At 38.8% G+C, this 26,665-nt stretch overlaps 1 protein-coding gene across 1 annotated transcript in view; it reads right to left on the bottom strand.

Annotated features, from left to right (window-relative positions):
• Window positions 1–5,425: 5,425 nt before the first annotated feature.
• gjd1b (gap junction protein delta 1b) overlaps window positions 5,426–26,665 on the bottom strand; it is a 35,595-nt gene continuing 14,355 nt past the window's right edge. Inside the window, exon 2 of the mRNA XM_008426119.3 lies at window positions 5,426–14,232. Coding sequence (XP_008424341.1) covers window positions 13,383–14,232 — 850 coding nt within the window. The 3' untranslated portion in view covers window positions 5,426–13,382. The remainder of the gene's footprint in view (window positions 14,233–26,665) is intronic.

The following is a 26,665-nucleotide window of genomic DNA, read 5'->3' as shown; positions in this document are numbered from 1 at the left end:
GCATAAAAAGATAGTTATTTGTACTAATGTAAAAAGTAAAGACTGTCTCCTAAAATACAAGCTTGCAGCTGGTTAAGCAGGATGCAACTAAAATCTCTGCCTCCTGTTCTACTTTTAGAAACTCTTGGAACCACAAGTAAGCCTGCACTCTCAGAGCAAAGCACTCTGTTAGGATTATGTGTCAATATAAGGTCTTTAAGATACAATACAGTTTGGTCATTAAGAGCTTTACATCTAGTCCTGGATTTTACAGGGAACTCGGAACATCCTGAATTACAATAAAATAACGGCATGAATTACTTTAGCTGCTATGCTCTCAGACAGAAAACCTGTTGGTGTTCTCTCTCAAAAAAATGCTAGTAAGGTTTCCTTATGGTTATAAGAAGGCAAAATGATCCAAATTTATTGTGGTGCTATGGTTGTATCAAAAAAGAAAGATTTCAATTAGTCTAAGATCAAAAAGAGAAAGCTTTATGCTAATAGTTTTAAAAACTGTACCAAACTACACATCCCAGTGGAATTATGAGGAAAAGTCAAACAAAAAGCATTCCTTGTGTTAATTAACAGTGAAATACATTATCTGACCACCTGTTTAAAAATGTATTGTGTATCTTGATCGATTCTTGCAGTCAAAATAGGGAGGATGAGAATCACAGTAGCAACAATTTAGAATACCATAAATATTTATACAGAGTTCTGGCAGGAAACAAAGAAGAGAATATTAATGCTGTTGTCAGGGCATGCAGGGGTGCAAAAGTACATTTAAGAGCCTGAATGGGAAGATGACCCATCTAGTAGACAACCAGTATCTACTGTAAATGGTTAGTGTATACACACTAAAATATTTGTCTTAACTCTCTGAATTAGGAAAGTTAAGATGGCACTGCCCTAACAAAGACACAACGTAGTGTCTCTGTCTGGTTGACAGACACAGAAGTGACTGTGAAGTCAGCATAAGAAAATAAATACTGCATGTGTTATGCAGAGGTATTTGGAAATATTAAGGTACATAAACTGACTAACATTTAAATCTACTGCCAAGTTGAAAGAAGTTTCATCACTTCTTCCCATTCCTGCAACTTTAGACATGAAACGTGTCAGATGTTGTAATTATTTTTTAATTGGCACCTGCACAGCAGGTACACTGATTTATAAAGATGATCTGAGATGGTTTCTAACCAGCATCATGAACCCAGGATGTTTGTTGATAGTTTAGTCTACAGTTATTAAGATCCTAATGCAAACCTATATCTTTACTTCATTAGAGTTTTGCAAGACATTTCTAACTATGGCTACTGGAAGTACCAACCTTTCAACACAACAGTTTGCTTTAGTTCAAGACTCAATTGCAAACTTTCTCATAAAGGAGTGTGTCTCTTGGAGTATTTTTGCTTGCACTAGGAATGTTCTTCCTGTGGTGTCCCTTTGGTCTAAAGATGGAACAGGTTACACTCTTGGTTACTTGTCTTTGTGTGTCAGTTCTGAGTTTCACAGCTTGTCCAGGGTGTGTGTCAGCTGTCAGACTATGACAGCATCCCTCCAGTCCTTTGTGATTCTTAATGCCACAAGGTGATATGGTTGGAAACCAAGAACATATTCTGAGTACCTCCAAAAAGAAATATTCCCTTTGGTAAGCCTGGGTAAAAGAATAAAAATGTTGGACTTCTGACTGTGTTCTTGCCAAAATTAATAGACTTTTTTTAGGTTACTCATCATTAGGAAGGGTTTTCATCTCCAGAGAAGAGCTTAGAGGAAAAAGGGGAGGAAAGGCCTTGATGTACTTACCTACCCAGGGGGCATAGTGAGTGCCCTGTAGAATTACATAAAAACTGATTATTTATTTACTAATAATCACATGATAAGATTAATTTCTTTCTTTGCTCCAAAACCAAGGAGGTATCCTATGAACACGGTGAATGAATGACTGGGCTGCCATATATAAACAAGATCATAGTTAAATATACACAGACTGATGGAAGAATCCATAAGACTGGTGACATAGTGAAAGTTAAACTGGTGAAAACCCATCCCTAGTATGCTTTTCTTCATATAGAGGGTTTGGATCCTTGGCTTTTGAAAAACAATTGCTTGTTGGAGGTTGTGAACTTTGTTGAAATCTTACATTTTACCCAGTTGCTAATGTTTGTCTGTGACGTATGTAATGCTGCAGCTCAATGAAACTTACCAAAACTTTGTGGGGAGTAGAGTCACAGCATTGGGCAGTTCCACAACTTGATTACCCGACCTAACACAAACCCTCAAAGCAATTCCCATCAAACTCTTTCTGGTTCTGATGACGCAGTTTGAAGCATCTATGAGAAACCCACCAAACTCACTGGTATAACACTACGGTGGCTGTTCATGAAATCGGTCCTTGTAAAAATATCTCTCACACCTGTAGCTGGTTTTTATGTACAAAAAATTAAGGGCAATATTATGTATTTCCCTTGTACAGGTTACTATTTTATAGATCAAGTAACTATGTCATTTTCAGTTGTTATAAATATATTCTACATATATCAGACATGACTTTAAAAAAATTTTAATTTGCAATTCGACACGTTAGATTTGGGCCTCTGTCTCTTTAAGAAGCTCCTGCTCTTTCTGACACTCCACCTTCAGTACATCATCACAACAGCACTCCTCCATTATGCCATTTTTAACTGTTCTTTGTAGCGTTGGACTGAGAAGCAGTTTCTATGATAAGTTCAGCAGATGTGCAGTTCCACCAGGTGGATGCTGCCGCTAGTCTGAAGGAGCCGAGAGGGGTTGGGGTGCTCTATGAGGCAGAAGCTCAGCTGGAGACTGCAGCTCCTTGGAGGAGCTTTGTGGAAATAGGCTGCTCCTTTTTAGAGCAAGCGTTTAGACTTCCCTGAATGGCTCCCACAGGCAATTAAAGAATTTCTTAAACAGGCATGATTCTGATGAAGGAATAACATTGAAGCTCAAAAAAGTCGATTTTTACATAATATACTCCTTTAAATCCAAATCCATAGCTATTCTTCTGGGTGCTTGACTATTTCTGACAGTGATTCTAAAAAAAAAACCTCCCAAAGCATCCCGAGATATCTTTGAAGTGCAAAAAATAACCCTATTTTTAGCAGGTACTTGAAAAGCATAACTCTTCAGATCTGAGTGCAGCACATGAAATCTTAAAGATGAGCGTGTTTCTGGATATCGGGTTCACCTCTAAATATCTGTAAATTGTCTAGTGAGTAAATCCAGAACTCCTGGTGTGGATGAGATGTAAAGCCTCAGACCCATGAAATAATGTTGTCTCTTTTTTATTATCATTATGTTGTAGTGATGAATGCTAAGCACAATGATTTAACCGTGGTGTCATGGATTTGACAACCAGAGGGAGCAGACCAAGGTCGGCCATGATGGTTGTGATGATAATGAGACCTACTAAAACTTCATGTTTATGAAGGAGGCAGATGATGTCGCGCGTGTGTGTGTGCGCGTGTGTTTCCACAGCAGTGGGGGAAATGTGAAGATAAAGGGGACAAAGGCGATGGAGGAGAATATGAATCCCATGTATATGCCTGTTTCAGGAAGTGACGCCGCGCAGCCAGCCATCTGTCCGCAGATTAATCCTGGCTGTGCTTAGAGATATTACCGGCTGGCTTATCGCCGTGGCAACAAGCCTTCAATCCTAGTCGAGCGGAGCCATCATGTGACCTCGCATGAGAGGGGTGGATGGGATTTGGACACTCGCAGGTTTCGAAATGGGAAACACCTATATGCCGTGTGTTTTGTGAATGCACTCACATCGTAGCAGCTGTGTGTGAACTGTGTGTTCCTAAAAACAGGAGGCCATAAAAAGCACGCGACTGCACTCACAGATACAATTCCTGTACTCCATCAGTGGCACAGTGGAAAGGTTTTAATCCCGCTGAAACGTTTCAGAGTCACCTACTGAGTTCAGAAATGTCATTACGCCAACCAGCTGTGCTGCACACATCTCTCTGCAAGTACTGCTTTCTGTCTGCTATATTTAGACCTGTATCAATATAAGCTGATGCCACCTGACTCCGTTTCCTTTTTACACCACTAAATCTTTTTATTATTTTTGTGTTTTTTTTTACTTTTTTTAATCACATCACTCCTACACACTCACATTCTCTTCATTATCGTTAACATTGGGCAGGAATTACCGCAATCTCAAACATACACTGGTATAAAAATAATGCAGTGCCAGCTTAGCTCACAGAATTCCTTAAATAAATGTTATTTTATTGCAGCTGCATAACCTCACACTGAAAATTAAGAAAAACACAATCTTTAACTTGAGTACACTTCTTTAGTAATTGTTTTCAACAGAATTACAGCTGGGATCAGTGCTTTGCTAGGACAGAACTATTATATTTAAGTCTAAGACAGTCTTTGGAAGAATGTTCATTCTAGACAACTATTCCTTGGCTCATTTGAGTTTGTGTTTCCTGCCAAAAAGATGAAATGATGACACATTTTCACCAAGGGTGTTTTCACACCTCATAGTCCGGTAGACTCAGTTCAATTGCAACATTTCTGTTATATTTTCAGCTGCTGTGGTTCGCATTTACACGGCACAGAGACAAGCGACCCAAGCTAACTGAAAAAGCAATCTGTGGTGGCGCTGCACCAAGAACTACTGAAGGAATCAACACAAAACCTCTGAAGAAGACCAGCGCCACTTCCTTCTTCACAAAATGTAAACAAAAATGGAGCGGTGTTGGATTTTAGCGGGTGTAGGATTTCTCCATTGATTCATTACTAAATTGGACATCACCTATTGGCCGCTACTGCTAGCGATGCTCCTGCAGGCACCATTACTGTGAGTTATTGAGTCATGTTCACAAAACCATACTCTTCCAATGTGGGATGAGCAGGGAATCTGTCACAAAACGATCGTAGCACCCTTATTTCATACTCGGTTTCTATAAATATAGCTTAAATTAAAGCATCACTAACATATGTTATATCAGCAGAGTGTAATATATTGAACACAATGCCTGTCTTCAAACCGCATCAGAGTTCACTTCTACCGGACCCAGACCTAGGTTTTCAGGCGGGTCAGAGTTCGCCTTTTCAGTCCGCATTAGAAGTCAAATTTGCATTCACAATCCCCAAACACATCGGACTTTCTAGATAAACAAATTAGATTAAACTAGAATAAACAGCCCTGTGGTGAATGCACCCTAAAAGTCCATCTAATTTTCAATCTAAGTTTCCACAGATTTCAGAGTCCCTGATGCCATGCAGGGACTCTCGAATGGCAAAACCCATGCAATATTCTTAATACTTAATAAACTATTTAAATTGCGCTGCTGCAAGTAAACATGCATTTATTTTAATCCTTTTTGGAGCATTATTACAGAGAGTACTGATAAAACGGGTTGCCACTTAAAGGTCATAAATCAGTAGACACAAGTTCACCTCAGGCTTGAAATAACATTCAAGGTTTTATTCAGGCTTTCCATACAGTACACCAGTCAGAAATATACAGTGGACCTTTAACAAAGGTCCTTTGCTTACATTATCTAATCTGCAGTCATGAACGTTAAATCTTTTTAATGAAGGTCACGAAGCGTGAGCGTGTTTGAGTGTGCAGTACATCGTTTGTGTGTTCAGTCCAAGTTTTACATCCAAGCAGATGTCGCAGATAAATGTAATTTCCAAGGGTTGAAATCTATCTCTTCTTTCACATATCCTATATATTCATCTGTCAGGATGCCAAATATTGGCCACATTTCACTTTGCTCCCCGGCTCTGCTCACATGTAACCATTCAGGCCTTCATCCCGCCGATATTCACAGTGTGACACAAAGGTACCGTGCTCTGGGGTTTGTGACGTCATGGTCAAAAAAGGTGAGACTTGACCTGAGGAATTTTTAGGATCAGTGTCTCAAATAACCATTTGATTTTACAGAGGGTAAAAGCTGGATGGTCAGATCTGGGCAGTGATTTAAAGTGCGCTCTCACAGCCTCTGCAGTTAGTGTAAAAAGACAAAGTAATCACAATTCATATCATGGCAGATTAGCCCAGAGGGTGGATTCCTGAATGCTGAAAGGGTTACAGTTGAGCCTGTGAGCATCAGTATGCAGCGCCTTGCAAATATATTCATATCCAGGTAATGTATTTGACCATTTGACCTGTTGAACTTTTGACATGTATGTGCTAAACAGTAGCACATACAAGTTAAGTGGAAGGAAAATGATTGGTGGTTTCTTAAAATTTCTTAATCACAACTAAAAATGTAAAAATTGTGGCATGAAGATTTACAAAAGGGAACAAGTGATTGAACTTAAATCTGTTGCATTAATTAGTCACAAGTAGCCAAATTGAGTTTATCTAAGTTGATTATTAAGTTTATTAAGTTGTCAAGTTAAACTTATGCAGTTACAGTAAATTTGACAAACTTCATTCAATTACTGGTAGCAAATTATCACATTTTTCTAAGCTGGAGCTCCATTCTAGTTTTTCAGTGCAGATGGAAGAATCCTGTTGACGGATGATTATTGATTTTGCACGTTTATCAAGTAGAGAAAAAACACAGTTGAAAAAGAGCCATAAGAAAGCAGCAAACATGGAAGAAGGTTTTCTGACCACAGGAGACACTCTGAAGACACCATCCCCACACTGAAACATGGTGGTGGCAGCATCATGATGTGGTTGGTGGAGGAAAACAAAAGGACTTACTAGACTGTGAAAGACTTGAGACTGGGATGGAGGTTCACCTTCTAGCAAGAAAAGTGACCTCAACTCTGCAATGGGATGCTTCAGATCACAGCATTATTGTTTTTAAGTTGAAGAGATTTTTCTGATTTTTCTTCGTAAAAAGCTGTTAAAACCATACTCAACTCCTTCCACTTAACAAATATGCACTACTTTTGTCAGTTTATTACATAAAATCCCAGTAAAATGCACTGAAGTTTGTGGTTTAACGTAATAAAATGTGGAAAAGTTCACGAGGTAAGAGTGGTTGTGCTAGGCGCTGCATGTTAGGGCTGTAGAGGGGAGGTGGGAGCTTTTTGTTTGACAATATGATGAAATATAAAGCTTAATGTTTGTATAAAGAAGCTTTTTAAATAACCTTTTTTCCCCATTAATCAAAGCACATAATAAAGCTTTTCACGTCAAACAAGATATCTAATTTCCCATTTAAATACGAAGAAATTTTCAATGTCCAAGCACAAATGATTGTGATTAACCTTGACTCACATTGTGCTCTTTCAAAATAATGTGGCGAGTCAAGTTTGATTTAAATTTTTTTAATATGGCTTTTTAGTTTGTTATGAATAAGAAGCCCTTTGACGTTTAATGACGGGCGTTTTTTTTAAAGTTGCTGGGAGCCCTTAGGATTGGCTACATAATGTGATTACTAAGTTAATCTAAGGTCCTCCTGGCGGCAGCTTAAAGAGTAACGTAGAGGGAGCAGTACAATCCGTGTTAATGAATGAGACAGCTCATTATGCCGCATTCCTGAGGATTCAAATGGTTTGCTACTGTGCTGCAGTATAAATTAACCGAAGAGATGGATGAAAATTACATTACCTGCTGCAGGCTATAATGCAATAAGCCCACTGGTTAGTAACAGTCAAAATGAAAAAGCCTGATTGCTTTGTGTTTTTTTTGTGTGTTTTTTTAAGGAGGCTTCCATTGCTACATGACCTGTATATTTGGGCAGTACTTAGCTGGACAGAAGGAAATGTGTCTCAGTGGGTCCAAGATCAAAAAAGCACCAGTGAGCAAAAGCTCAGGCTAGAGGACAGGTTACATGTGTGGGCTTAGTGCAAGATATCGTGAGAAGTGGAAACAGCATTTTGACAGATTAATACTGTTTTCTTTCCTGAGTCTGCTGTCTGTGAACAGTACTCTAACAATTTGTCCTTAGGGTACTTCACTGAGGATTTATTCTTTAACTAAAACTCTACAAACTGTAGGTTCAAATGCAGATTGTGCTCAAAGCGAAACCTTGGAATGTTCTAGTGTCTGACATCTACCAGTGCCAGCCGTTTACCTTTACACTGACTATATATTGGTATGTACCCTGTGTTTTTACAGTAAGTCATTTCAGCGACTGGTTTATGAATATAGAACATCTTCTACTACTCTTTTAAAGTTACATATATATATATATCTATATATATATTTATGTGCAAATTCCACAAAGTAGAACATTAACTGTATGAATAAGTTATCTATGTTTTGTGGGAAAGGTAGCTTTAACATCATTGTTTTGGTATAATCTGCCTGACTCTGCGGTCTGAACAATCGGATGTTTAAAGTACAGCTCAGAGTCAGTTCGTCCCCTCACCAGTTTGCACCGACATGTTGCCATTTCATACCCATAAACAGGCGTTTATATTTCTTTATACTGAAGTACTTAAAGAATTTAAAACAGTCATAAAATCCTAAAATCTCATATATAATTAAACTAATTTGTGTATTATTTTCAGAAAACTTTGTATTTGCATTTATTCTGATCACTGGTCACCCCAAATCAAACCAAAGTATTTCCTGAGTGACCTCCTGCAGGTAGATGATAGTCACTGGATTCATATAATCTCTTACTCATAAGACTACGAGTTTAATCTTAAAAATTAGATAGCAACACTTTGAATCTGGAAAAGTTGGGTACGAAATGAACAAAATAGAGAAGGGATCAAACGACCTGGAGCCGTAAAATATGCACTTGGCATCAAGACATAACAGCCTCACTCCATAACTTGGACTATAAAAGTTTTTCCTTAAAGGTTCTGTAGAAGAAAACATAGAAACATGCTTACAATAGCCTTCACACATGCAGTCAAAGAAAGATCTTTGTAAATGAACTAAACTTTGCATATCACTTTGGCAAGGGAGGAAATAAAACATCTTTTTCTGCTATTATATTTCAACTCTCTACCCTTGATTTTACACAATTTTAAAAAATTGTTCATTTACATAGATAAAAAATATCTTTTTTTTTTTTTGATATGCCACTGCACAAAAAGAGCAACAGACAACAAAATGAACCCACAAGTCAAAAAAAGAGAAGCAAATGAGAATAAAAAGGTTGCATAATTGAATTCACATTGACAAATAGAAAAGCAGAGTGTTGGAGAGTAGTAGACTGTTGACGGGGAACTGCTTTTACAGTGAGAGTGACAAACTCCGCGGCTGTGTAACCACAGGAGGCTTGAGTCACTAATGAACGCTGGATAAACGTAAACCGAAGAAAAGCAGGACACATTTATGGCCCTCTGTCTCCTCACTCTAAGGATATGTTTGTGTTTCGGACCTGAACGAAACCAGACATAACCACAGAACCCAAGAGCACAAGTGAACTCTGTCTGCCAGCTCTTACATTCATACATATATATCTATATTTATGATTTTGTTTTTTCTCCCAGGAGAAGTGCATGTTGAGCATGTGCATGTGTGCCATTCAGTGGAAAAAAAAGGACTCAGACTAGCTCTGACCTGGAGTCTGTGGAGATTAGATCAGGGTTGTGCTGTGAAGACACTCTGCATATAGCACGGGAGATTGGCTCGGCTTTTAAGCTCGAGGTCACGATGTAGGCTTTCGTTAGAAGCACTGTAAGTAATAGGTAACCCAACCTCTATTATTAGACATTCCAGCATGTCATGTCAGAGAAATTGTCCTTTCCTATTGCACACAGAGAGGATTGTACCGATGGCACTGAGCCCCATAAACATCCTCGGAGGAAACTAAATCTGGAGATAATCACCTGTAAGAATCCGGGAGATTATGACAGTGGTGAGGAATGGAGAATAGAGTCAGTGGCGGGTGGGGGGGATATCTGCAGCTGAATATTGGCAGAAACCAACTGTTGTCTTTCGGATACATGTAGGGCTACTTTGTTAGCAACATAAAGGAGTAGATCCTGACAAGGATCTGTGTGCAGCTGCACAGTTTTTAGCTTGAGCATAAAATATATGCTTCAAATTTTGATTGCTTATTTAAATGTGTGCTTTATATAAATTGTGCTCTGTTGCTTGATAAATGTAAAGCAGTGGTCCCACTTTGAGTTTCAGCTAAAATGTTCAGAAAACACTGCAATTTAGAGATGCTACAATTCAGGCTTTATGGGTCCTGATGCACACAACATCGAGTCTTTCTTTTTTGTTCTGGTGCTTTTTATCCTGTGTGTACATAAATCCCTCAGGCACTACTACTCATCTGCATTTTATGTGCATAATGTCAGGTATATTTTTATTTACAACATTAATAATTCTCAGATTAATCCTTTCATGTCCATATTAATATATACTTATGGTGCAGCTAACTCTGCAAATTGGATTGAAGGGATAAGGGCACATATCAGCACCCAGCAGACTTTAGAACTGAATTAGTTGTTCTAGTTGACTCTGTGGCTTTTTGAGGGAAAAATACTTTTAAAAATTATTTACAAAACTATATGTCTAAATAACAAAATTAATACAAGAGTTTAGTATTTTAGTGAAAAGAAATTAAGAACAGTTGACTTTTTAAAAATCATTTTAGAAACTTTTATGAGCAGTTAGCACCATTAGCCATTAGCTAAATGTCACAGTAGTATTTCTTTAATGTAATCGGGCAAATTTTTACATCTTTTTATATAAATGAAACATATTTTTAACTTAGAACTATCATAACATTTAGGAAATTGTTTTACTTAGTAAAACTTTAATAAAAAAAAAATTAAATCTGCAAAAACAAAAACAAAAATTATCTGCAGCAACACAAGATTATGGATTGGTGGTTTCACTTCGCAATCGCTTACAGAATTATCGGCCACGACTACATATTTCATATTTAAGTGTTCATTTTAACATTTTGTTTTAAGATTTAGCTGTTTACATCTGTTTACTCACCTTCATTTCAACATGCTGACTTCTTTATCAATACATATCAGGAAAAAAAGTATGCTACCCTGTCCCTGCTTGTAAAAAGTCTCTAACATGTGTTGAACATATTTAAATTGTATATTTCAACCCAGGCTGTGATGTATCAAGTAACTAGTGGAAAGCAAAATTAAAATATATCAGTATAAATCTCAACTAGTTTGAAACTCAATATTTCTATTTTCATTATACACTTCTAGTATCTTACATTTCTAAAGCGTTTGTTGAACATTAAAAGCACCACCTTTTGAAGGAAGTAGGTCACATTACATGTTGAAATGTGAGGCTAAAGGGTATCCGCTATGTTAAAATAGGATGCCGAAGCTCCGAGGGGAGAAGGTGATGACTTGAGCATTTGATTGACTCAGTCAGCGAAGGCTCGACCCTGAAGAGTGATAGAAGCACACCGTCCCGGCTGAAAACTTCTTTAGAATATAAAATGTAAGGTTCACTGAACTGTCTCTATATCTGGTTTCTTCAGCTCCCGCAGTGTTTGCTCTGCACTCTAAATTATGCATTTGTGCATATCTGTGAGGGCCCAGAAACACAATCATCATCCCAACAGGGGGTTCCCACAGTCTGCCACTCTTCCTCCTGTCTGCATTAAACAAGGTGCACCACTCTCTGTCATCTTTTTCCTCGTCTTTTTATATCATTCCCTTAATTTTCTTTAACTCTGCATGCATGCTGAAATGCAGTCAGGGGAATAAAAAAAATCTAAATTAAATCCACTGAGACTGAAAAACATCACGGTCCCTTAGAGAGAAGCTACATAACTGTTAAACAGCTTGATCATTCAAGAAACACTGCTTCATGTAAACATGCCTTTATCAAATGGCTCACAGGCCTTAAGTGCCCTGAAGGTGGGCAGCTGATTTTAAGGAAGAAAACCAAAAAGTCAAGGCTCTGTGTTGGAAAGATACAAGTGCTGTTGATCTGCACTCACTTCAGATTTAGTCTGAAGAGTAGCAAAAAAAACAAAAAAAAGTTAAAATCAGCTGCACATCCTCACAGCATTTAATAACAAAAATTGCCAAATTGTCCCATCCCACCCCCCATACGATTCATTAATCAACCAGACCAGTGAGAAATGCTTCACATGGAAAAAAAAATGAAAAGAGACAAACAGTTTGTAGGTTTGAAATAAACTTCTCATCCAACTCGTCGCCAAAGATAAATAAATCTATTTGGATATACTATGAATGAATAAATAATATAACCAGGTTGTACTCTAGGTAAGTGTTAGAGAATATCAAAGTATCTGGATGGCACCATTATTTTTGAAAGCAAAAAAGTAATCTTAAGTGTTGTGTTGTAAAAAAAAAAAATAGTTTGAAGTTATAATAAGTTGATGAATTTCTCCTCCCCAATTAGTTCTCCTTCTGCTCTCCTTTTTCTTTCTCCTAGCACACCAAAATGCTGGAGGGAGGATTGTATGGTTTGTGCTTTAGGAGAGACTCAAACTAACCATCCGTCTGTCCATTTGTTCACTCTTCAAAGTTTATGCAGCAGGAGAGCAGCAGGGGTTATTTCTGTCACTCGCGTCCCTCCCTGCCCCCTGTCTCTACAGCTGCCAGCTGAGAGGGAGGGAGGGAGGGAGGGACGGAGGTGGAGGGGAGGTGAAGTAAAGGGTGTTTATGGTAGCTAGTCGCTGTGTTTGTGTTGAAATCATCTTTTGCCAAGAGACAAAGCATAAACATCGTCAGTCTTTCTCTCTCGGTTTGGCCTGTGTCGATGTTCCAGCAGAGGCGAGACATAATGTTCGGAGGCAGCTCCGTTTCTCCTGGCTTCAGTCTGGCTCTGACGGAGAGAGGATCGGAAAGGAAAAATGCTTCCTCTCTTCACTCCTCACTTTTGTATTATGTTTCTCACACAGCTTGATGATCCCCCCCTCCCTTCGAGCAGCTTTAGGGTTTGTCAAGACCCTGACAGTTCTTCCGTTCTTCTTTTAATGATGTTGCCGTTCCTCCTCCTCGTCCCGTCCCCTGTCCTGCCCCCCCCCCCCCCTTCGCTCAATTCTTTCAAGGGAAGCTGATGAAGTCCAGATGAAAAGCACCATCAGATGCATCACACACCTCAGTCATTTTCCAATTTCCCAAGAGAACATCATCACCATCTTCTTTCAAACCCTTTTTTTTCTCATTCTTCTCTCTCCGGCCCCATGTGGGTTGGATTTTTCCTCATTACAGAGGATAGAAGGTAATTAGTTATAAAAGACAGATATATAAAATGGTTGGAATATCTTCTCATGAGACCATTGTGTTAATTAAGTCCATTCTGTGGAGAAAAACTTTTTGTCCTGGTTTAGACTATCATGCTCTTAGTCCTCTGCCTCCTTCTCTTGACTTTCAAAGCCGCAGAGCCAGGCTTTTGGTCATTTTACATTCTGTTTTCTTCCACCATCACAGAAAACTGATTGCCTTGCTTGACACCAAATGTGTTATCCATTTTCCCTCTTGATAAACTATCCCACCCCCCTCTCGTTTTCCTTTTATTTTCAATGTTTTTGTCAGACATAGGCGGATTCGCTGGACTGAGTGCGTCCCAGGTTGGGCGGCTGGGACAGATGCGCCATGTCCTTCTTCCGGATCTCGCAGATCGACTTCCTGCGTGCCTGGACTCCCCTGATGGCGGCCTTGATCTTGCGCCAGCCCAGGTGGTTGAGCTCGGCCAGGTTGAGCACCACGCAGATGCCGCTCACAGCAAACATGAAGACCAGAAACACCGTCTTTTCCGTGGGCCGGGACACGTAGCACTCCACCTCCTTGAGGCAAGGGTAGCGGTCGCACTCGAAAATCCCAGGCACGCTGAAGCCGTAAAGGAAGTACTGGCCTGCCAGGAAGCCGATTTCCAGTGCATTTCGAAACACGACTTGAATGATGTAAAAGCGTGAGATTCCTTCCTGTCGCCGAACTTTGGAGCTCTTGCCGTGGGTGAGACCCCGAGGAGCGTTGGGGATCTCTTTCACCTCCAAGCAGTCGGGTTCTTCCTTCCCTCCGCCTCCATCGCCACCATGCTGGACTAGAATACCATTGATGTTGCGCAGCTTTCGTGCCCCGTCCCGTCCGCCATAGTCCTTCTCCATTATGGGATAGAGGAAAGAGTAACGCCGGTCTCTTTGCTTGGCTGACTGGTGGACGGAGTAGGTGATGAAGCACAGGCTGGGAGTGCATACCAGTATGATCTGAAAGACCCAGTAGCGGATGTGGGAGATTGGGAAGGCTTTGTCATAGCAGGCTTGGTTGCAGCCCGGCTGCAGCGTGTTACATATGAACATAGTCTGTTCATCCTCGTATACCGTCTCTCCAACAATGGCCACAATCAGGATACGGAAGATCACCACAACCGTCAGCAAGATCCTACAGAGAAACACACACAGAGGAAGTTGTTGCAGTCAGATACATTTACTTCATTAGGAAGGGATTTTTTCAGCAGAGGATCTACACTTGGAGTCTGCAACCTGAAGGTCCGGAGCTGCAAGTGGCACATTGGACCTTTTACAGTGACTCTTAAAAACTTTGGCTAAAATCGGCTAATGATTTTAAATATACTAGATATATATTTAATATATCTGTAAAAATGTGGGTGGTTTTTGAAGATTTTCAGTGTTTTAACACAACAAAACAACAAAAGTACCAGTAGTACTTGTTTAATGTTTTTGTTGTTTTGGAAATGTTTTATTTTTCTTACCATAATTTTCCATATATATTATTATCCAATATTTGTTCCCCTATTTTTCTACTATTTTTATGCTATTTTCATACTAAAAAATAAAAATGGAATGGTTTGACACAGTCAAACCATTCCATTTTGAATGGTCTTTGAGATAAATTGTTTCTGAAATTTAACTCAAATTTCAGATTTCTACTAATAACTATTAGTAGACATAGGTATTACTATTCATTTGAATAAATAATGACATGCATTAATTGCCCTTCAAGTTATGTGAGTGTGAGGTTGTTTTGTGTCAAGTAGTCTTTTACTTCATGAAGGCAATTCAGTAGAGGCTGCAGAAGGACAGATGCATTCAAATTAAAGACAAACTACATTTTGTGGCCACCAGCATAATAATTCATTGAAATGCTGTACTTCCTGAATATCGACCTCAAATGCTGACGATGCAATAGGACCTAAGACCAACCCCTGGGATACACCAGGACAGGTAGGACCTGAAGAAGATGTAGTCTACTTTAGACTTTTAGACTACTGCACAAATTATTTTCCAGCATACCCCAAAGAGTCTCAGTGGAGTTCAAATCTGGACTCTTTGGTGGCCAATTCATGTGTGAAAATTGTGTTTTATGCTCCTCGAGGCGCGATTGCACAATTTGAGCCAGATGAATTCTGGCATTGTTTTCTTGGAATATGCCCCTTCAGTGAAGAAGAAATTCCTTGACTGAGTAACCTGGTCATTCAGTGTCTTCAGGTGGTCAGCTGACCTCATTCTTTGGGCACACAGTGTAGCTTAACCTATCCTGACCAACTGCATCCCCAGATCATAGCACTGCACCCACAGGCTCCATAAGCACAAGGCATGATGGCAGCATCACGTCCTGCGCTCAGGATCAAGACTTGTTGAATCTGTGTGTTCTGTAGCCAAATGAATCCTTTTTTCAGAGAATTGTTTCCTAAGACAGCTGTTTAGTCACAGTTCCTTATTGCAACTATTTTTGTATTTTTCTTTTTCATCCACATTTCTACTGCAAAGATAAAAGTTCCCCATTATCCTTCCAGCTTTTATTAACGTCTGGAGTCATTCCTTTTATGTTTTCTTTGCTTGATACATGCCCATAAATTAACCCTCCTGGAACAGACCATCATCTTTTCAATGATCACAGCATGTGTCTTTGACATGGCTGTTTAGAAAATTACAGCCTATTGACTGCAGCAGTTAGGGCTAAATAACTTGTTGAAAAATAATCACGCCTTCAGCCGAGGTCTTTTAAAGTATTTTAACTGCATGCCAGTTTGGTAGCTTACTGTGCAACATGGTCAGACCTGTTAAGTGTGTTATCATCCCCCATTTAATGTATATGCTTTTTTCCATAATGTATTAGAAACAAACAAAAGAGTATAGTTTGTTCCGTCTCTTATCTAAGAAATTAAGGTAAAAACCACAAAACAGCAAAAACCTCCTAGTCCAAAACCCATAAAATATACAATCATACATGGTCACAAGAAGCTATAAGCAGAGCGTTGTACACTGCAGTCAAGCATTAGTTGATTTAATTAAGTTTTCTTAACAGGAATAATATTTTATTTTTCAAATGGACCTTTAATTAAAACTTGTAAGCAGTTCATAGTTTATCTCAAGTAATTCTGTTAACATCTTAGGATAAATCCAGGTCAGCTTGCTCCTTAGGTTGAACATAGCCTTCAGTTCAACCAATGCCAAGACCAAAAGGAGACTAATCAAATCCAAACTCAAATGTTATTTATGCTAATGACAAATAACATTAGCATAAATAACAACATTAGCATTATTTATTTACGTTATTTATGCTAATATGTGAACCTTAACTCATTGCATGGGCAGGATATGATGAAATGTAGGTTGGAGGCAATGTGGCACCTATAATCAAGCACTTAGCGTTGCTCTTGGACTCTGTTTCTTATCTTATTAACCTTCATAAACATTAAAGATTTGTTGTTGTACAAACTTTCCTGACCACTCAGATCTTCTGGTTCTGGTCTGCTCTGCATCCACAGAGCCAGAACCAAACATGGAGAAGCAGCATTCAGTTTTTATACCCAGCTAATCTGAAACATTGAACATTCAGTTTAAACACTGAATTCCTTTAAATCAAGAAAAAAAGCTATTTGAAAGTTGCCTTTTATTCATAATAACTGGAACATTGATCAATAGATTTGATGTATATTTTATGATGATTTTTTTCTTGATTATTTTGAGTTTTTATTTTATGAAATGTATGATTTTATGCTGGTTTCAACTGTTACAGTTTTATGTTTTTATAGCATAAAGCAATTTGAACTTTGAAAACAAATAAACTTGACTTCATAAAGAAATTATTTGCATAAATCTGATAACAAACATCAGAATAAAATGCAAAGACATGGTGAGAATACTTATAGCTATCTATAGGTAGAGGCCTACCTGTAGATTTATTGTAAAATCTCACGTAAAAACAAAAATATTCACAAAGCAAACATAGGAAAACAAGGAGCAGGAAGCGTACAATCTGTATATGGAAGTGAAGGAGAAATCCTTGAAGCAGACAAAACAAATAAAACCCAAACTAATTAGATTCAGGGTCATTGTGTGACTTTGAACCTACTTTTCCCGATAGGAATCAGCAGAGCTTCAAATCTCATTTATCAGTCTGAGAAAACACTCCAAATGAAGGACAGTCACCAGTATTTCAGCTTGTCATCCATCCTCATACAGTAACTCCGTTATCTGACAAAGAAAGAGTGTTTACAGGTAACAAGGGATGATGGCGTATCTGTTTTTCTAATTTTAGGGTTTTGAGCAGCATTTAGCCCAGTTGGCATAGCAACCACAGTTTGGATTCATTAAAGTTGGAGCTTTAATTGACTCCAAAGACACACCGCATGCATAAATACAGCACCACTTGTTGGCTGTTAGGTTTGCTGTGAAGAGGCTCTGCCTGCAGTCCCATGGCAACAAGTGAGTCTGAGGCGACTTGTTTGCAGATTAATTACTATTTCTGTTGGGGTGTGGGAAGACAAAAAGATTATTGATGCCAAAATGGTTCACTTCAGTTCAGCCTGTGTGCGTGTGTGAATTTTGATCTGAGACTACCGGAGCATAACCTGACATGTTCTGACTTGATGTACCTGCACATTTATGCTGCACAATTCCATAATGTTAGTAGATGGGATACAGTTTTATCTTCCTTCTTTATTCTGTTACCTTTCCGGCAGACAACTTTCTCTTTGTTCTTTCCTTACTTTATTCATTTCTCATTCATTTTTCAAGACAGCACTTCAGATAGCAGACTTTTAGCAGTCCAATGAGCTTTCTGACTGTCTAACAATGTGACCAAGAATAGTGCAAGACTGCACACTGTACAACGACTCACATTTAGTTTTAAGCTTCTTGTTGGCGGGTGTCTTTTAGCTGAGTTTTAAAGAAATTTGTAAGATTCTCTTTAACTAGTCCCCACAATTAACATAAATGTATAGTTTGATCAGTCATTAAAACCAATTAACTTGAGCTGGCATTTTTACAATGACACATAAACCGTGAACTCACCTGCCACTCTATTAGGTACAGCAGTCGTTATCTCAAATAGCTAATTAGTCAATCACATAACAGCTTTGAAGTGAGTTAAAAACATTTAAAGTGGGTGAAAACGACTTGAAATCCAAAAGATTTACTAGGACTGGCTGATGGATCGGTAATAATATATATCTTAACAGACATGCGATCAATATCAACAGAAAATATAGTAGATAGAATGTTCAATAATTTCCCTGAACTCCAATTAAAAACTGCAAAGCATTCTGGGGGACGTAGGCAGAGGAAAGGCTTCAGTCACTCAGATTGTCAAGGCCAGCTAAGCAAGGTTGGTGGCATCAATTAACTCACTCTTTGGTTACTTAGCAACAACTGGCTCCCTCACTCTTTGGTTACCTAGCAACAAGTAGCCAGTAGCTTGTTCAAGCGGCAGTTTCAAGTTTTGCTGACATTCCTCTTAACTGGTTAAAAGTAAAAATCAAAGGAGTGAAAGCTGTGGATAACACAGGAAAGGCAACACCACATGTTTTGGTGGTATTTAAGATTTTTTTTTTTAAATCAATAATGACTGATATTGACTGATATTTATCAGTTGATAATCTTATGATACATTTCTCAGTTATATCTACCAGAACTTAGGAATTACAGTATATGACTGAAAACTGAATGCTTATAGCTGCCAGGTGGGTTGGTCCTAGTATTTCACAAACTGCTTATCTATTTGGATTTCCATTGACAGTGTTCTCTTAGATCTAAAGTGTTTTTTAAAAAAAAAACCCTGAGATATCCATTAAAATCTAGAAATTGCCTTTAATCAGTGGTTCAGGTAGGATGTGGTATGTAATTATCTGGCATATTTTGACAGCCCTTTAATCAACTAAGATTTACTAGTTGGTTTACATGCATCTCTTTACATCTCTATCCGTTCGTTTACACGACAGCACCCATCTTATGATTGCTGCCCTCAGCAGGGTAATGTACCAATAAACTCCAACATTCTCCACAGTCACCATATTTTAATCCAATGCAGCATCTCTGTGATTGTGGTGGAGTAGGAGACTCTGACACAGATTCACGGCAGAAGAATCTGCAGCAAAAGCAAGATGCTATCCTGACAGCAAGGAGCGAAACCTCTAAGAAATGTTTCTGACTCCTGGCTGAATCAGGAACTAGTCTGAGATGGAGGTGGAGTCCAACTCTGCTGCACCTCAGACGCTGCCAGATAATCATTAGATGGCATTTGGCTGTTTGAAGGGTAATCTACCAACAGCGCAGTGGCTTTGCCAGACTTGTGCGGCACAGATGTAAAGTCGAAGGGCAGAGTTAATCCGGTGGCGTGCAGCTCACATGTAACCCTCATCAAAAGCGGCAGCTCACCAGTGGCGGCTGCCGAAATGAAAAACAAAAACTTGTCATCACCAATCTGCCCACCTGTAATCACGGCACGGGGACTGTGGGGGCTGGAGGGATGAAAGAATAAATGCTAAAAAAACAAAAAAAAATTGAAAAGGCTTTTGCCCTTGTTGTGACATCGTTAAGGAGCTTAGTGTGCAGAGAATTGAAATGCAAAACTCAGAGTGTATTGCTATAAATGAGCACATGTGCAGAGAACCTACAGTACTGCATGGCCAGACACAAATCAAAGAAACAAAGCATCAGTCATAAGTGCAAACCTCCAAAAAACTCAAAGATTAATTAGTTCCAAACTAGGATAAAAAGATTAGAAAGTTAACCAAAACCATCAGTGTTGCTCAGACATCCTGTCCTTAAATTAAAAAGAGAAACCTGCCAGTACTGGGACGGAGTGTGAGGGTTAGACAGAAAAACCAGCAATGTAAGAAAATCTCATCACAGGAAGTGGATTATATCATAGATTCTCCATGCAAACCCAGTTCTGTGTAATCTATGGCTGGCCTAAAGGGAGGAGTCTTACATTAGGTGATGTGTGTGGTTTTTTTTATCACATAGCTGTAGATTCTTGTGCCGTCTCTGCATCTTTCCAATCTTTTTTTTGATGTTTTTCAAAGAATATCCTGACGCATCTCAGTAAATAAGAATATAAACAAAAAGTTGACTTATTTAAGTAATTTACCCACTTTCAAAGTAAGCAAATTTAAAAGTGGGGCCGATGTATTACATAGAATAATTGCTTCCAACTGAATTGTTTTCTGCTCGGATCAGATCTTTAACTGGAAAGTTTGCAGCCAGCTGTGTGCCCTTCTCATATAATGAACACAACGTACTGTCATGGTGATTTCTAACAAAAACATGTGCAGATTCTTGTTGTTGTGTTACTATCTCATTTTTTGTATTGCTTATCCTATCTACCTTTTTCAAATTTCTTTTATTGTTGCTTTTATTGTCACTCATATCTCAGATGACCAAACAAATTTTAACTCCAGTCTAAGTGAACCTGAGTAAATACAAAAAGTAGTTTTGAGCTGGACACCCAGAGCATAAATCAATTCATTCCTTTATGAGTTTACACATTCACTGGTTCTGTTCTGTGTGCTTGTTTTCTGATTTTGCTTGTTTTAGCTCTCTGTTAACCTTCTCTCAGTCATGCTGCAATCAACCAGTTCTCGCTGCATGCATTTTTTTTCACTATGATTAAATACTTTGCCAGTTTGTCTCTGCACATGACATTGGCTTACTGTAGCTTAATTGATGGAACCATAAATTCTGCTCTCTATTGGAAAGTCTTTTTTCTGACCTTAAGCCCAAATTACTCAAATGAAATCAAATGAAGGTTTGGGAGTGGCCTAGTCAAAGTTTGTACTAAAATCCAATTGAGATGGTGACTGCAAATGTTAATGTTTGAAAACTCTCCAAAGTGTCTGAAATAAAATTATTCTACAAAGTAAAGTGAGCCAATTATTTTCCACAACGACTCAGTTTTCGCAAACATTTAATGGCAACTGTTGACACGAGAGTGGCCGCAGCAGTAATTATGTTTAGACTGACTGCACTTTTCACAAAGAGTAGGCAGGTTTGGAAAGCTTCCACCCATTATAAGTGAATCCATAAATGGAAATTTGCATTCTGTATCTACTCAGCTTATCTTTGATTGATATTAAAATGTGTGTAATGATATGAAATATACAAAAACAAATTTATAAGGAGGGAAATACTTGTCACTAAACAGTATTTATTGCTGGCATCCTTTTGTTCAATGATCCTAAATCATGAGAAAAAAAAAACAGATTTAGGATCAGAAAGTAATGTTAAAAATCTATTAAAAGTCCTAAATGTAGTAGTGAAGTCTAACCGATCTATTTTTATTATTATACTTGAAAGGAGTGACACACAATTTATATTTAGCGCACGTCTCCACACCCTCACACGCTCCGTTCACAGCAGACAGCGTTTGTTGTTCCCTCTCACTAATGTGTTGCCTTTGTTAGCACACAAGCGGCGGTGATTATGCGGAAACATTATGCCAACTCGAAAAACGCCTCCTCTCCTCCAACTGACCCGCCAGCTTTTGTCTTCCTCATTATCCGACGACAAAGATCCTGCCCCACCGTGCTCAAAACTGGTATTACGGACACACGAGCCATTGTGGGAGAATTAAACGAGCACAGTGATGTGAAGAGATAATGATAGTTGTGGAATCTGACAGGAGAAATCCCCCAGTGTTTCCCTCGCATTTGCATGCAGAGAGGATCCCAAATCATGCCAAAAACATTGCATTACTTAGTTCCCGAAAAAAGTTTAGACGCAATTCACAGATCTATTACCTCGACTATACTTTATTTTTTAACAAAGAAGCCTTGGACGCCTTTTGCTTAGCAGTTAGCGAGAAAAAGGTGAAGCAAAACGTGTGGCGGGAGCAGAGTGTTTCTCAGCATGTAGAGATGCCACCAAATGTAATGGTTATGGTTTAATGAGGCAAAACATATTGAAAAGATACACACTTATTGTGGTAGTGTCCTCAAGAGACACATTGTGTCCACACTGAAGAAGCTCAGCGTGCTTTAGAGCACAGGGACAGGGGTTGAGATGGTCACCATGAGCCCAAATACAATAATCAATGAAGAAATGACACCAAGATCGGCTGGAGAACTTGAAAAATAAAGAGGAGGCAAAGGGCGCAGACACACGGCGTGAAGAATGAGGTTGAGGAGTGAAGGATGCGAGAGTGTGGAGATTATGACAAATAAGAGAGCAAATGAAAAAGATGGGTGATGGAAGAGCTGCTATCCTCCCCCCTACCCCCGTTCACTTGAATCCCCTCCACTCAGCTCCCTTCTGCTAGTCGCCACGGCAACAGGCAAGGGGCAGAAAACGAAAATGAGGAGAGCGAAGTGTGCCGACGAGGAGCTAAGTCAACTAAAGAGCAGCGGCGGATTTGTTGCAGCAGTCACAGCGTGGCAGAGGTGTCTCAGAGAGGGTCACGCTAATTTGTTTCAAAAACCCAAAGAGCTCGACGAAATTACACGGGCTAATCAATCAGCTGTGTGGACTTCTATGAAGATGGGATTTAGTTTGGGGGAACCAGAACACACTCGCCCCCTTTTAGAGATCCACTAAAAAAGCAATAATTCTTTTTTCTTTTTTTTTCAGTGTCAAACACATTTCTTTCAAAAAAAGATCAACTTTAAATGTTTGGTCCCACCAACAAACTTTCACCTGACGTGAGTTTTATACAGCCGAAAGAGACACTCCAGGTTCAGGATATAAACAAGCTCCGTGTTATCAGTAACCTGCTAATCCTTTTTAGAACCACAGCTTTTGTTGCTGTCACTTTCCATTCCATCACTGCCTCATTGCTGGCGGTCTCTGCCATTAAATAATTAAACCTCTTTCATTCAGCCTCTACTTTCCGTCTCTGTGATAATTACCAAGTGAGCCTCTCATGTTGCATCTCTTTTACAGCCACACTTGTGTATCTTCCTCACTTAGCCTCACTTAATCAAGCTGAATTAACAGTTCACTGTGCAACCAGGCTTATGTATAACTATTAAACATTTTATCATACCAATAAAACACGCTTTAGAGAAAAAGACTAGGGTTACTTTGGATTTCTGAGTTATTATCGGTAAGGGTTAGTCGGGAATCAACTAACATTTATTTTTTAACTCATTTTTATGCTCTTCCAACATAGCATTAAATAAATATGTTTTATCCACCTGGCATTTTTTTTATGCCATTGCTTAAAGACACAGCAGTGAAATGTTACGCCTTAACCCTTAAACAGACTGAGACGTTTGTTGTAACCTGAGAAAATACTCTAACATAAATTGATACAAATCTATTTCCAAACTGAAGACGGACTAATTAAGGCCTTTTTTCATCCCTTTTTAGCTATGTATCTTACAATATTAATACACAGAAGTGTAATTAGATATTTCAACATTTCATCTAAGATAAAACTCAGCCTTGTTGGATCATGTTCATCCATATTTCATTTTTTTCCTACTCACTTTTACGTTTTGGTTTTTGCTGTCGGATCAGGAATGATTTATTGTAGGACAAAACAATCGAACATTATGTGATTTGTCACACCACTATCAACCTCTTCTCAATATTTAGCATATAGTTAACATCTGAACTCTACGCTTTATGACTCAGGAGTGGGCAGAGTGGATATTGTTCTTTAAAGTACAATATAGCATAAACCTGAGTAGTTTGTTGGAATCAAATCCTCTGAAAATATTTTTATTTCCCAAAAAGTTCACTGATAACTAAAGAACCTCAAATCCAAAATAATCCCTCAATGGGGGACCAAAATGCTGAAGAAATGTTGATTTTTACATCACAGATCATTTGGAAAACTTAAACTTCTTTTCTTTTTTTAACAACAGAAGGTTCAACAGATTAAAAATTGTTTTAAAGAGAACATTAAAGCCCAAACTTATCAGTACACCTGACAAAATTTAGACCCTAAATTGTCGGAGAAGATGCCAACTTTAGCTTTTTACGTAGCAGCTTTTCATTTCATGCCATCATTAGATTTTTCATCTCCATATTTAGTTAATCCAACCTTCACAGCCCCGTCGTGGCTTTAGTCTCTTTCCTTCTGCTTTTTCTCTCTCTCACTGTTTTTCCCCCTCAGTCCTTCATCTGTCCCAACTTCAACACACCAACAGTGCTGACATATCTAATCCTGTCAGATCAAATATGGAGTGATACTTGTCATTCCCTCTCTTTATCTGTCAGTCTGTCTGTTCCTGTGCCAAGATTTATCAATAGATCGTTTCTTGCAGGGCACTGGGGATCAAACTGAATCAAGCCTCGCACAGGAGATAACTCTGTCTCTCACGCACACACACACGCACCCCTCCCCCCCCCCCCCACCCTCACACACACACACACACACACACACACACACACACACACACACAACCTGAAGGGGTGTTCCGGTGCTTCAGGCCAGTGACAGAAGGAGTGAGGAGGCTGAACTCTTCCCTGCTGAAAGACCTTTATCTGTCTCCCAACACACATACAGACCTTCACAGTCATGCCCAAACAAAACAAAAAAACATTATTCCATTTTTTTTTTTGAAGAGGATCACACTGCCAAAAGTGACTAAATCTATAGAAACCTTTACTTTAAGATGATAAACTGAACAAACCAGCCAGTGTTAATAGGTTTAATTGGGAATATGAAGGCTTAAATGGCATTTTTCCCTTTTTGCTGATCTTTTAAGAGAAATGAATGCAAAATTCATTCACTAATGAGCAGCTACACATTCACTGTCAGCCTGGGCTTAAGCTAACAACCAATTTTTGGGGACAGAAAGTTCCTTTGGGTCCAAACCACTGCTTATGCAGCTCAAGAGTGTTTGAATTTACAGAATAAAAGTGGATGCATTTCCTACTCAACAAGTTGTAAAACTTCTCCTCGCTGCTGTCTTCATTATTATTATCCTCAGCAAGAAGAACAAAGTACTTCTCTGTATTTTATACATTTCACACACTGACTCGTGTGACATGGATTTAATGAGATACAAATGGTGAGAACTGCAAATAAACAATTTATTTCTGCCCTTATTTAATGGGGCATGTTGATTTTTTTATTGATCTTAAAATCTCCCACTTCCAAATTTAAATGGAATCTCAACTTTAAATCTTTGTTGGTTTGGTTTTACTATGAAAAAATTTAAAACAATCTCAATTTATTTTTAAATAAAAAACAAAAGATAGCTTATTTGCATTTTAACATAACTGACACGTATGGTGGTGCCGTCGTTCCAGCCAGGACTTTTTCTACTTTTAGTCTGTTCTCCCATGCATGTGTGGGTTTTCTCCAGGTACTCTGACTTCTTCCCACTGAGCAAAAAAACATCCACGTTAGCCTGAAGTGGTCTCTGAAGTATTACGGTAATGTGTAAAAAATAACCCTATTTTCAGAAGATATTACTAGTGGGGGATACAGTATGTTGGTCTTGATTACGTCATTCTGTTCTTTGCTTTAGTGTAACTAACAAAAAACATCTCTATAAAGAAAACTCTATTTCATAAATGGGACATTTATGAATGGAAAATTTCAAGGCTACTTTCACCACGCTCTCATCAGTGCACTGAAATATTGGTTGTTTTCATAGGTGCAGGAATCTAAATGTCCCTTCCGCCAATAAGTATATTTGTAAAAACTACTACAATTTATGCAGTGAGTGGGCAGTGAGCTAAATATAAATCTGTGTAGGAACAACATACTTTTCTTCTGTTCTGTAAACATGGTTTCAACGAACCTGACTGTAATTTATGACTTTATCCATCAGCTTTTCCAGCGCAGACACAAAGACATCAGCTTTTTAATCATGCTGGTGTTGTTAGCTTAAGTGTTTCACCGTTTTTGTAATGTACATCTTTTTTTGTTTGTTTGTTTGTTACACCAACAAGTGAAATTGGAAACAGATGAAGATTTTTTTTTCTCTTTCACGACAGAACGGATTGGCCTAATTTTATTTCTTCCTTACAGCGCAAATGCACAAGTGCACAAAGGTCTCCATGACAATCACAGAAACTGCAGCTACCTTGGCAACATGTATGGCAGTAAAGTAGCAGGGAATATAAAATCTAAATCTGGATTTTATGCATCCTTTCTAAGGGACTGTTCCCTGTGTGTTGACAGAAATAGTGAATTACAGGTAATTGCAGCATGGGCTGGACCTGCCTTTAGGAGCACTGGCTTTCTGGGTGAAATGAAAGATTTGTGGAAGAAGAAAAAGCAGCAGGAGAGACGGACAGGAGAGACGGACAGGAGAGACGGACAGGGTGCATTCCTCCGGCAAGAGGGGGAGAGGATTGGTCAAAGGAGGGAACTACAGAAAGAGAAAAAAAGATGGCTGTAATCCGGATTAAATCAGCGGGTTTTGGACAATCCCGAGCTTGGGTCGGCACGCCCGTGCCAGCTCCCCACCCACACACCCACTACATCTTTCCTGTGCCAAGCTCCAGCCTAAATCAGCTGCTCTGGCACATGCGGGGAGCTTCCATGACACACAAGCCACACAGGGAACATCCCAGACACACTCAATCCGAAGAAAAATCCTTCTTTTATTTGCTTTAAAATGTTAAGTCCCAGCCACTGTGAATATTGCATATAATTTAATCTATTCTGT

The sequence above is a fragment of the Poecilia reticulata genome, chromosome 13, assembly GCF_904066995.2.
Source record: "Poecilia reticulata chromosome 13, P_reticulata-male-v2, whole genome shotgun sequence".
Lineage (NCBI taxonomy): Eukaryota > Metazoa > Chordata > Actinopteri > Cyprinodontiformes > Poeciliidae > Poecilia > Poecilia reticulata.
Note: the sequence above shows the minus strand (reverse complement) of the source record. Positions and strands in the feature narration are given on the sequence as shown.